Consider the following 13,387-nt stretch of genomic DNA (forward strand, 5'->3'; position numbering starts at 1 on the left):
ACATTTAATTCTGTAAAAATTTAATGGTGTGTGTGTATGTGTGTGTGTGTTCTGAAAGTAAAAAGAATAGACAGTACTAACAATGGAATATGAGAATGCCTGTTTTTAAGACCCTCATTAATGTATAATAATAAATGAGAAAATTTTTTTTGTTGTTGGGGTTCCTGGGTGGCTCAGTTGGGTAAGTGTCAGACTCCTGATTTCGGCTCCAGTCATGATCCCCTGGTTGTGAGATCGAGCCCCACATCGGGCTCCACACTGAGTGCAGAGCCTGCTAAGATTCTCCCTTTCCCTCTGCCCCTCCCCTGCTTGCTCACTCTCTCTCTCTCAAAAAAAAAAATTTTTTTTGTTAATTTTATAGGTTCCTAAAATAACCAATATTTGGTTATTTAATAATCTCAATATTATTTATTATGATTTAATGATTATTCTTAAATTCAAGGTTAGATATTGATTAAATTTAATTTTTAACTTAAAATAGTTGTATTCTACATAATTTACTCAAATCCTATTTATTATTAAAACATAATCATTCCCGTAGTTTTCTAATTACTGAAAATCTTTTTTGCTTGCCAGCTAGGTTTTCTTTCTTGTTGTCTCTTGATTCTTTTGTCTATTTGTAAACTGATAATTATTTCCTGGTTTTGTATGAATTCTTTTTATAGTAAATATATTAAACTTTTTTAGGGGGAGGGGACTCGTACTTTCCATAATTTTTCCAAGTTTGCTTTCATTGCCTAGCATATGTAATAAGCTTATTAAATCCTGTTATATATCTTTCAGAGGGGAAAGGAAACCCAAAATTGATTTGTTTAGGACTTGTATTGCTGCTATTCCAAGGCTGATTCCTGATGGTATGAGCAGAACTGACCTCATTGAATTGTTAGCAAGGTAAATGAGAATCACTCTTTGCTATGGTAATTTTTGCTTCTTTCAATTCATTTAAATTTCGAATACACTCCTGTTGTTGTTCTCACTAACAGAATGACAAAGACATGATCAATACTTGATACACTTTCTGAACTTAAACTTCCATTTTGTCTTTTATGTTTTGTAAACCCATTCTCCCACTCATTTTTAACTTTTAAAGTTCTTTCGGATTCCTCTCTACAAATCCTACTTTTCCATTTCCTAGCTTTCCTTCTAGTATATTTCGTAGGATTCGGTAACACATTATTCCTTAGTAGATGTGTGGTGATGCCCATTAGGCAGTTAACTGTTGTGTTAACTCTTGCAGCCGCCTCTGTGGCTCCCAGCGTAGCGACCAGGTCTCGCTTTCACTTATTTCTCCTATTGCAGAGCCTGTAGGGTTCAAGGTTTTGCTTCTCTTTCCTCTGTTGGGTTTGTCATAGCTTTATAAAATACGTAATAACATGACAGTCAAATTTAAACACTTGCTTCCAAAGCTAATTCTAAGTCGAGCTGAAGGCTTGTCGGAAGCTGCTTTGTCGATGTACGTAGGGATTCCGTAGGTAAGGGGTCAGCAAACGTGCTTCTGTGAAGGGTGACATAGTCAGTGTTTTAGGATTTGCAGGGCATATGGGCCACATCACGGCTGCTCCTCTCTGCAGTGCAGGACAAAAGCCGCCACGGATCTCGTGTAAAGGAGGGGGCGTGACCGTGTCCCCCTAGCCCCTCGTGCAGTCTGGCCCCTCCGCTGCGGTCCACTTGCCCCACTCTAAATGAAAAACCAGGTATAATGACTGTCACAGAGCAGTGATACTTGACTGTACTGAAAGATGTTTACTCGCTGCCAAGCACGCACCAGGGACCTAAGTTAAATTCGCCGTGAACAGTTAATAGACTTCTCTAGCAACCCCTTTAACCTCCTCTGAGAAAACACCTAGCATTGCACACACCCGTCCCCTCCCTGCACTCCACCTTCACAGTTGCCATCAAGATACAGGACAGCATTTGTCTCTCTTCAGGATGATGTGGAGAGCAAAGGGGTTACTTTGAAACTTGGCACCGTGAGAAACATCCATCCCTTTGTACTCTGTTAATTTTTGCTGTGAATTGAGTAATTACGAAGTTCATGTCAGCATTTGGGAAGGAAAAGAGGTTTAATGATTTGTAATGTTATTCTTGGAACAACAGTAAATAGCTCTCATTCAGTTGCACTGTTTGTACTCCCCTTAATTTAACTCACCTGTACCTTTGGGGCTAGTGGTCCCATAGCCCCCCACAAAATGAAACTCCCTCTCTAAGAAGTAGGGATGGAGGAGCCTAGTGCAGGGAGCAAACAGTGACAGCTATGTGACTTGATTTACTTTGCTTCTTCTTCCTACAATACTAATTAGTTTTCTTCAGCAGAAAGGAAGATTCTAGGTTCTGTTCTCTTTTGTCCCCCATTCCGATCATTTGGAATAGCGATGTCTAAATCTTGGGGGGGGGGGGTTGTTTTGTTTTTATGTTTTTAAAGCGAGTAAACAAAACAGATGCATTTGTAGACCTGTATGTTATGTCTAAGGAAAGTTAATTCCTCTGCCTTAAATTAGCCAGGCTACGCTGATCTCTACAGGGTGGTTGGTTAACTCCTGTGTAGATAGTCTGAGTTACACAGACAGGTGTAAGATGGGCGTGTGGATTTAAGGGATGTCAACATAACCTTTAAAGTCAGCCTCATGGAGACAGTCCCTTCTTCCACAGTACCTCCCTCGGTGCCGCTCTCGGAGACCGAACTCTGGACTCGGCCCTTTAGTCTGTTCCCCTGTGATAGTTCTGAGGGGCTGCTGTCACCACTGCCGCTTCGTGGGACTTTCTGCAAGTCTGTCTGTCTACACAAAATTTTCTCTTCAGTCTCATTGCCAGTTGAAAGTTGGCTTAGTGAAGACCAGAATTGAGTTCGGCAGGGTGAGGGCTATGATATCTCCTTCCACCTAAAGCACACAGCTTTCTTCCTGTCTGACAGAGGATGACTCCACCTTCCCAGCTTCCTAAGCATGTAACTGTGGCACATTCTTAATATCACCTACTTATCTTCATCATTCGAGTTACGACTAACACTGATGGTCACTTGCTAAAGTAATCTTCAGCCCCAACTCAGAAACTCTTGCTCCCAGAGTATTATATATTGGTAGCTTCAAGACTAGGGCCATCTTTTATGGTTTTTCTTGTTTATCGTTCTCTTTATGTTCTGGTAAAATCCTTTAGCTCATATTACGTTCAAGTCCTCTGATTGTTTTGGTATCTCTAAAAGGCAATTTTATATAGCCACTTCTCTAATTTGCTTAGACTTAAACTCCCTTTAAGGACTTCTGTATTAGATCAACCTCCCCCCCTCCCCCCATTTCCCTCCCAGGTACACTCCATTTATGGTATTACTACAGATTTACTCTCATGCTCACCTTCAAGAATTATTTCTGTTAACTTGATTTCATCTTGGTTTACTGTATTTTCCTGTTCACAATCAGCCATCTTGTATTTAACTGTAACCTCAGCAGCATAAAAAGAAGGACCGAGATGAATCGCGTTCTTTCCAGTGATAGTAAAGGACTAAATAAATGTGAAATAATGCTTAGATATTATATGATCAGATGTAATCTTTGATACAGCATTTTAAGGATTAAAGATTTTTTAAAATGTAATTCTCATATGTCCATCTGTATTTTTTTAAAGTGCATTTTCATTATGATCAAACTTACCTGAATTTTTTTTTAAAACATCAACCAATAGTAATAGATTCCTATGTGAATGTAAACACACGAATAACCTAGGGGTGAATACACCCAAAAAGTGACCATTGGTTCCCATCCTCATGCTTCTTACAAACCAGGGAAGAGGACATTTTCTTTGAAGTTCTTAGTTTTAAGTTTTAGATGATGAAAGTACTTGGATGGTTCTGAGGTTTGCTAATGGAATTTTGTTCTTGGTAGGCTCACAATTCATATGGATGAAGAACTGCGTGCTCTGGCTTTCAATACCCTGCAGGCACTAATGCTTGATTTTCCAGATTGGCGGGAGGATGTTCTGTCAGGATTTGTTTATTTTATTGTTCGTGAAGTGACTGATGTCCATCCCACGCTTCTTGATAATGCTGTAAAGATGTTGGTACAATTAATAAATCAGTGGAAACAGGCAACCCAAATGCACAACAAAAACCAGGACTCCCAGGTACCAGATTCTTTTGTTTTGTCCCCTTGTATGTGGTCAGTGGGAAATGACCAACAGTCATGTTAATGTATATCGATTTCTTGAAAACTAAACACTTGATTGGTTTTGTTTGCTTTGGAAGTGTTCATCATCCCATAAACTAAACCTCCCTGCAGGTCAGATGTTAAATATAGTGTCCATGCATCCAGCCTTTCCAACCTTCTTCCTTTCGTAACAGTTGGTTCTGAATGAACACGGAGAGTAGAGGCAATTCTAGCTTCCATTTAGGTTGTTTCCCGTATATTTAAAGCTGATATGATACCAATGTTTGGAGGTATTCCATTTGCGTTATTTGATTGTTTCACCCATGGCACTAGTCCCTGCTTCACGTATATAGTTTGTCTGCTCCTTTACCATGAAAGGTAGTCAACTTCTTGATTTATATAATGGATTACCCTAGAACCTTGGAATTTTAGAGTAGTATCATCTAAATCAATCTAGCTCTCAGTCTGCAGTGAGCACAGAGAGGAGCCCGAGAGTCCCGATTTCTAACAAGCTCCTAGGAGATGCCGTGCTGCTAGGCGACACTTGGAGTTCAAATGGTCCAGTTCAGTCCCCTCATTTTCCACGTAGAAATATTAGACCTAGAGTGATGAACAGGGTCAGTTCCAAGTTTACAAAGTAGCCAGAGGATGCTAGAAGTCCCATACAGAAATCATACTTAGACTGCCAATTAAATGCTTTTTAGCTCTGTGTACATGGTTACATTTTTTTTAAATGTTTGTTTACTTTTGAGAGGGAGAGGGTGAGCAGGGGAGGGGCAGAGAGAGGGTAACAGAGGATCCAAAGCGGCCTCCATGTTGTCAGCAGCGAGCCCGACATGGAGCTCAAGCTCATGACCTGAGCTGAAGTCAGAAGCTCAACCAGCTGAGCCACCCAGGGGCCTATACGGTGGTATATTTTTATGAATTAAATATTATTTAAATTACTTGAGCTGAGGCAGGCCTGTAGCTGTAATTCATATAATTTGGTTTATTCTGTATTAATGGTTATACTGGAATGTCTACCAATTTTATTTTTAACTTCTTATTTTTACAGCATGGTGTGGCTAATGGAGCTTCTCATCCCCCTCCTCTGGAGAGGAGCCCATGTTCCAGTGTATTTCATGTGGTCGAAGGGTTTGCACTGGTCATTCTCTGTAGCAGTCGGCCCGCCACTAGGAGATTAGCCGTCAGCGTCCTTAGAGAAATACGGGCTTTGTTTGCACTTTTGGAAATACCTAAGGTAAGATTTAGCTGTATCATTTAATCATCTAGTGGAAGTATGTACAAACTATCCTTTTTTCCATTCTTATTCCATTTCTGTTGCTATCCTATAGGTGTAACTTACTTATATAACACAGTCTTTTTGACAGTGTCTAAACGAACCCACCTGCCTTCAAATTCCATTTGTAACAAATAGTGCTAATGTGAAGGTTTTTTATGTTTTCTCAGGTTTGGCTATTTTTCTGATTCATTCCTAAATATTTTTAGACATATGTTCACTTTTTTATAGGGTGATGATGAATTAGCCATAGATGTGATGGACAGGCTGAGCCCATCCATTCTTGAGAGTTTCATACATCTCACTGGAGCCGATCAGGTAACTCTAATGATTTCACGTGATGCAGTCTTACCTTGGAACTTTAGACATACATACGTGCATACATGAATTTCCTTTACAAATGTAATGCATTGAAAATATTTTATGCCCAAGTCATAATTAATTTGACTCATTAAGATGAAGAAAAACACTTTGTCAGCAAATGCAACTAAATTTTTTAGTTGGGCTTGATGTTTTTAAAAAGGTCATACATCAAGATTTCAAGATGGACATAAAAATAACCTTCAAACTTTACTACTTGAAGTTTTTTTTTTCCTTCCCATTTGGAATACACAGACAAGGTTTCTGGGCTTTGAGTGTAACACTTGGCTCTTATAACTCACAACTTAATGCATGACCAAGGGAAGGAGTAATACAATTTTAAAAACCTAAGAGATGGATTTAAAAACCTAAGAGCAGTTTAAAGAATTCTGCTTTAGATTATTAACTACGATTGATGCCAACAAAAAGAATAACGAATGACTCTCTTCTCGTGCCTAAAGCCATGCCTGGCTTATCGCGGCTACTTCTGTAAATATTCAGAATATTCTGAATATTCCATAAATATTCACATATCTATTGAATGATAGAGAGCGTTGAACCTCTGTTCTGTTTAAGACTCCATTTGTTTTTGTTGTTGTTGTTTGAATAACACGTAATTTTCTCTGAAGGTAAATCTCTGTCTCTTCAGGATAATAGCTTGGAATATTGTTGAACAAATATTTAAGAATATGTTCCTCTGCAGGGGAGTCTGTATCCTGTAGACTCTTCTGCCTGTGTACATAGAGGGCATATCAGCATAAAGTTAATGGACCATTTTTCATTCCCTCGCAGCTTTAGTATGCCCATGAAAGTTGATTATTCATATATCAATTACATAAGTAGTGGTTCTTCACCCTTTTGGTTTATAGATCCTTTTGAGACTAATGAATGCTCTGGAATCTCTCTCCAGAAAAATGCATGTCCACACGTACTCAAAAAAACCTTTATATGCAATTTCAGGAATTAACGACTCCCTCAAACCCTTCTTTGGACCTCATTATTGCCTCTGTGCTAGAAACTACCAAGAGGCCACTTACAGTTTAATGCAATCCATATGGCAAAACTCTGAAAGTTACTGAAATGTGCGATAATCCTTTGTCATTTTCTCTACGCAGACTACTTTGCTGTATTGCCCTAGCTCGATCGATTTACAGACATTAGCAGAATGGAACTCTTCTCCTATCAGCCACCAGTTTGATGTCATCAGCCCATCACACATATGGGTGTTCGCACATGTGACCCAAGGCCAAGACCCATGGATTATAAGTCTCTCCAGTTTTTTAAAGCAAGAAAACCTTCCCAAACACTGCTGTACAGCTGTGAGCTATGCGTGGATGTTTGCATACACAAGACTTCAGTTATTGTCCCCACAGGTTGATATAAAGTAAGTTGTTTTCCTAGTGTAAATTTTAAAATGTGTAGACTGTCAGCTTTTATATAAGTATGTATTTGAAAAGTTGTACAAGTTGAAAATTCCGCAAATAAATAACCTGCCGTAATGTACTGATGTATTAAGGTGGAAGATGAAAGATGTAAAGGATGTAGTCTCCTAATCCCTTTATCCTTTTCATATAATTAAGTCTCACCAGATTGTTAGTTTACTAAATAACACAGTGCTTAGTACATAGTATGTGTCTGATGAATCTGTACTGAAGGAAAGAATTGAAGAGGAGAGGATCTGGAGAGAAGTGTGGATCCGGATATAGCTAAGCATAGCCAGGAAGGGTACAAAGTGAAGAGACACCGAGCACAGTGACCTTGCTTTTCCTGCTGACATTATAAGGAAGGCCATCTGCTGATAGGGACTAGTGTTGATGGCATTGGGGATAATGGTAAAGATTTGGAATAACTGATGATGTGGTAGGGTGTTGAACAAGGTCATCATAAACTGCAGTTAATTTCTTCTTGCTCTTAAAGATAGTATTTTTGAACCTGAGTTTGAGTTCCCAATTTCACTTTATCCGGTACTCCATTCATCAGATCACATGGAATGAGGCTTCTCATTGTATAAGTTGCCCATATAAACCCAACACCTTGACAAACCTAACACCTTAGGGTCATTAAAGGCACTCCAAACCTGACTCTAGTCTGTACTTATTCCCTTGCTTTTTGTCATTGCTGTCCATGTTTTCTTATATTAGAACCACACAAACTTCTCCAAGTTCATTGCATGTGTCTGCACTTTCCACTCTCTGAGTTTTTGTTCACACGAACCTAGAATGTGTCTTCTCTATTCTGTATGTTGATGTCTGCTATATCTCAAATTCCACCTTCTTTTTAAAGCCTTCTCTTACATCTCCAACCCAGAGTAATCATTCCTCCTTTTGGATTTGAATATGGATATTTTTGTTATTTCTGTAGGTGTACCCATGCTTATTATATATCTATGTAGATTCTCAGGCATTACGTTTTGAATGTTATTTATTTAGTGAAAATTGACACTTGCCACCTTGCTTAACACTTATGACCTTATCTTAGTCTCCCCTAATTACCATGGTTAAATTAGAGGCTCCTGTCCTTCTACCCTTCTATTTCCTCTTGTTCTTCATCATAGTTGGGACCATCTGACATTATTTTATTCATTTCTGTATTGTATATCTTCTGCAGTGCTCATGATGGTAGTGATATTTTTTTAAGTTTATTTTTATTTATTTTTGAGAGAGAGACAGAGCCGGGGGCAGGGGGGCGGGGCGGGCAGAAAGAGAGGGAGAGAGAGAGACTCCCAAGCCAATTCTGTGCTATCAGCACAGAGAGTGATACAACGTTCGAACTCCTGAACAGTGAGATTGTGACTTACGCCAAGATCAAGGGTTGGTCACTCAACGAACTGAGCCACCCAGGACAGGTGCCCTGCTGGTAGTGATTTTTTAACAGGGTTGTTTTGTTTTTTTTTACTGATGCCTGAATATTTTCTAAAATAGTAAGGGACACCTGGGTGGCTTAGTCGGTTGANCACGCTGTCTCTCTCTCTCCTAGAAATAAATAAAAATATTAAAAAATAAATAAATAAATAAATAAAATAAAATAGTAAAACACTGTTGATGAATTAATGAAGTGGTGTGTTTGCTTTGCTTATCTTCATGTATAAATGTACTGAAGCCAAGGATTATGTGTTAGTATTTTTCTGTTTTGTTTTGCTCTCAGTCCTTAATCCCAGCAGAATTTTGGTGTTCGGAAAGATTTATGGAATTGTTCCCACAAATTTCGTTGGTCTAATGTTTCAAGACAGACATTTGACAGAACCTTAAAAATGTAGATATTCTTTTGATGCTGGAATTCCATTTACAGGAGTTAACCCAAGAAAAATAGTTAAATTTTTCTTATCGTTAAGCATCTATTCAAATGTATAGTGTTGTGTATGAAAAATATTAGTTAAAATGCCCAATAATGAAAATTTAGACAATAAAACCTGATAATCTCTATTGTAATAGAGCATACAGTCCTCAAAAGTGGTGTCACAGAAGTATAGTCATTCAGTGGAAGATGTTTAAAACCCATGTTAAGTACATAAGTACAAAACAAAAAAAAAAACAGCATTGTTCATTGTTTGTAAGTTATAGTCAACATGTTTGTATATGAATTGAATATCTGTAAACGAATAGACAGTACTTATTTTGATGGGGGATTAAAGGGGATTTTCATTTTGTTTTTGTGGGTTTTTGTTTTTGTTTTTTTACTTTGAGCATATATATAAGTTATAAAATGTGGCCTGATAAAATATTAACTTTGGTCACAAGATTCATAAGTGACGTTAAAATGATGCTATGTTTTAATGTTCAGTGAGATATTTTATTCATGTCTATCTAACACCATTCCCCAGGGATTTAGCCTCTGTAGTCATAACACTTTATGGTAACCATCTCTCCTAAATTGATAGAATGTAGCATTAGTTCAAGGAAGCTTCAAGAAATGTCGTGTTATTTATGTCTCCCTGTGTCTCTCGCTCTTCCCCCTTTAGCAGCCCCGTCAATGCTAAGAAAGTGAACAGTACCACAGGCAGTGACTCCTACATCGGCCTGTGGAGAAACTACCTGCTCCTTTGCTGCAGTGCGGCGACATCCACAACCTCTTCGACATCTGCGGGTTCTGTGAGGTGTTCTCCCCCTGAGACGCTGGCGTCTACCCCCGATAGTGGCTATAGCATTGATTCTAAAGTAAGTCTTCCCAACCTGCCACTGAGTTGGAACGGCACCATGAAGTAATGCTCTTAAAATTTCTTTTCCAGGACAATAAAGGAATTTGTTGAAAAGTGTATTACTTGTACTAACGATGAAAGTAGTTCAAGAAATTGCATGACTATAGATTCCTTGTGGGAATCAGTTTCATATGTGTCTATATGTATATATGTACACGCACAAACACTGTTGTACTGATAAAGGGTCATGCTCATTAAATTCATCATGAGGAATTTTTTAAAGGAATTTTCATCCCCATGTTTCCTTATTTATTTTCTATAGTTTTCACGCTTCTCAGGATCCAGAGTAAATCATTTCAAGAAATACCTGTGTAGAATTTCCCTAAATTATGTAGTGATACAAATGATGCTTGATAGTAACAGTTCTGTAGTCTTCATGCTGTGACACACAAGATTGCAAGGTGGTGGAAGAAAATTTAGAAAGCTTAAGACCTGGGTGTCTTTCTTTAACACCAATGACTCTTGAAGAAGTAATTTTTTTAAATTGGTTTTTATGGACCAAAAGACATAGACTGTCAGATGGAGGGAGTCAGCCTATTTTATGATGGTAAGTATCTGTAAGAAATTAGGAGAGCTACAGAGCCCAAATTCTTTTAGTGAACTTGCAGTGAACCATTGGACAAATCATTTAATGTTTTTAGATGATACACATGAGAGGGGAATTTTGAAGCCCCGTTGATAGTAAAATTTCATCTACCCGTGGCCCTTGATGAAATATTGATGAAATGTCAGATTATTTAGTCGGATGTACTGTCATTAACGGCTGCTATAAATATATATTTTTTTCCAGATTATCGGCATCCCATCCCCTTCATCCTTGTTTAAGCACATAGTTCCAATGATGCGCTCTGAGAGCATAGAAATCACAGAATCCCTTGTTCTAGGTCTTGGCAGGACCAACCCAGGAGCTTTTAGGTAATTATCTTCATACCAGTTCTCTATGCACCAAACTAGCAAATGTACTATTGGAGAGAAGGTGTGGTAGACTTACTATCAGGACAGTTCAGATCAGTCCTGACACCTACCAGGTAACTAGCCCTGTAGCATTTAATGAGTCCTTTAATGTCTCTGATCCTTTATTTCTTCATTTTGATTGAACAAGTAAGAATTACCCAATGTTCTTCACAAAATTACCCTGAAAATCACTTATCTATGTATAAATAGGTTCTAAAAATGATAAAATGCCATGTAAATTTTTAATACTTTTCTACCTATTTACACAGTGATGTGATTATTTCACAGTTTTGGTCTGTTGGCAAAAACAATAACTTTTCCCGTTCTTCTGCGAGAGAATTAGGTTCTTTTTAAAGGAAATATTGGGGCGCCTGGGTGGCTTAGTCGGTTAAGCGTCCGACTTTCACTTAGGTCATGATCTCACGGTTCGTGGGTTCGAGCCCCGCATCGGGCTCTGTGCTGACTGCCAGCTCAGAGCCTGGAGCCTGTTTCAGTCTGTGACTCCCTCTCTCTCTGACCCTCCCCTGCTCACGCTGTCTCTCTCTCTCCTAGAAATAAATAAAACATTAAAAAAAAAAAACAACAGACATTAAAGGAAATATTTACATACATATTTTATATATCAACCTTGATGTTTTTTATACTAATAAAAAAAGCCCTCATTTTTGCCTGAGATACTTCTTGGTCATTGTCTTGTCTGCTAGGCCTTATGTTTATTCTCATTGTGGACCTGAGGTGCTATTTGATGTTTTCTCTCTGAGATAACACATACAGCAGAGACTAGGTTAGCTAATTACCATGTGTCTGTCTGTATTTGTGGGGTGGCATTCACCATAAATGAAATTTTGGAAGATTATTTTATGACAAGTAAATACATTATTGTGCTAATAGAAAAAAATGGGATTCAAAGATGATCTCAGCTTCTTAAAAAAACAAATTCTCATAAAGAGAAACAATCCTCAGGCAAATACTTTAAATATCTGCAGTAGTTCCCACAGATGACAAAATTCTGGATGCATTGTATTTTCTTATTATCCTTTTTTATTTTCACAGTTATCCACAATGAGCACATTTACAATTTAATGTTGTAATATAAACAAAGATAAAGTTATCATTTTCATGAAATTCATACCCTTTAGCTCATTAATGCTGTTTATAAGAATTAATCCTAAGGAGATAATCAGAAATGGAGAAAAAGATGTTCACCAAGGCTATATTTACAGTAGCAATAATTAAATAAAATTGGCGCACCTGGCCAGCTCAGTCAATAGAGCATGCAGCTCTTGATCTCAGGGTTGTAAGTTCAAGCCCCATTAGGTGTAGAGATTACTTAAAATCTTTAGGAGCACCTGGGTGGCTCAGTCTGTTAAATGGCTGACTTCGGCCCAAGTCATGGTCTCCCAGTTCATGGGTGCAAGCCCCATGTCAGGCTCTGTGCTGTCAGCCCAGTCAGCACAGAGCCTGGAGCCTGTTTCAGATTCTGTGTCTCTCTCTGTCTCTCTCTCTCTGCCCTTCCTGTGCTTGAGCTCTGTCTCTCTCAAAAGTAAATAAACATTAAAACATAATAATAATAAATAATTTAGAAAGCTTTAAAAAATTACATAACATTTAATGAATCAGTAATAAATGAAAATGGTTAGGAAAAAAGGTGGTATCCACTATAAAACAATGAATAAATCCATAATTTATTATGAAATTAATGGCATGTAAGTCATTATGCTAACGTTAGTGAGAAAAAGGATATCTCATATATGATAGGGTTTCAACTATATAAAGTGTGTGTGGGCTTCTAAATGGAATGGAACAACAATCTTAATGGTACTTACCTCTGCAAATTAAAATAAGTGGCCTATCCCATTTTTTTCTCCATTCCAGATATTCTACAGTGTGCATATGTTCTTTTGTAACCAAAACAGAACAATAAGGATGGCATCCAAAACAGTAGAGTTAGGGTTAGCGCTTGCCATTTCACATCATTATATTAGTGTTTACGTATTTGCACCTCAGATTATGTCTGTTCAGCGATTAATTTAAAAATGTGTGTAATTTTTCTTTCAGGGAACTAATAGAGGAATTGCATCCCATAATTAAAGAAGCACTCGAAAGAAGGCCAGAGGTGAGCCGTGTGGTTTTCTACCATTAAATATTTATTCGGCAGGTACTTGTCTTCTCTAGTCCATACATTATGTCCAAAGTTAGAAATTGGGAAGTAAATATGTAAAAGATCATCTGAAGCAGTTTTCAGCATTTTTTTTAACATACAAAACTCTGTTTTTCCCCTCTTTATGGCAGAAACTCTTATATAAAAGATACTACATTGCTGTGACTAAAGTGAGGACGATCAGGATCGCCAGAAAGCAGTTCTATAAATGGCAAGATAGTAAATATTTTCAGATAGTAAATATTTTCACCTTTGCAGGTCCTAATGTCTGTTGCAACTGTTGGGTTTTGCTGCATAGACTA

The 13,387-nt window shown here is 37.9% G+C and overlaps 1 protein-coding gene across 3 annotated transcripts in view; it reads left to right on the forward strand.

The window, feature by feature from the left end:
• The window catches only part of FRYL (FRY like transcription coactivator), a 268,402-nt gene that overhangs the window by 170,047 nt on the left and 84,968 nt on the right, over positions 1–13,387 (forward strand). For 2 of the 3 annotated variants that reach the window (XM_077757811.1, XM_077757813.1), the window contains exons 19-26: positions 784–891; positions 3,876–4,113; positions 5,191–5,376; positions 5,647–5,733; positions 6,891–7,159; positions 9,734–9,929; positions 10,761–10,885; positions 12,983–13,040. In XM_077757811.1, coding sequence (XP_077613937.1) covers positions 784–891; positions 3,876–4,113; positions 5,191–5,376; positions 5,647–5,733; positions 6,891–7,159; positions 9,734–9,929; positions 10,761–10,885; positions 12,983–13,040 — 1,267 coding nt within the window. The remainder of the gene's footprint in view (positions 1–783; positions 892–3,875; positions 4,114–5,190; positions 5,377–5,646; positions 5,734–6,890; positions 7,160–9,733; positions 9,930–10,760; positions 10,886–12,982; positions 13,041–13,387) is intronic. The other variant, XM_077757812.1, reaches the window with a different exon arrangement.

Source organism: Crocuta crocuta, unplaced genomic scaffold (genome assembly GCF_008692635.1).
Source record: "Crocuta crocuta isolate KB4526 unplaced genomic scaffold, BGI_CrCroc_1.0 scaffold282, whole genome shotgun sequence".
NCBI classification, from domain to species: Eukaryota; Metazoa; Chordata; class Mammalia; order Carnivora; family Hyaenidae; genus Crocuta; species Crocuta crocuta.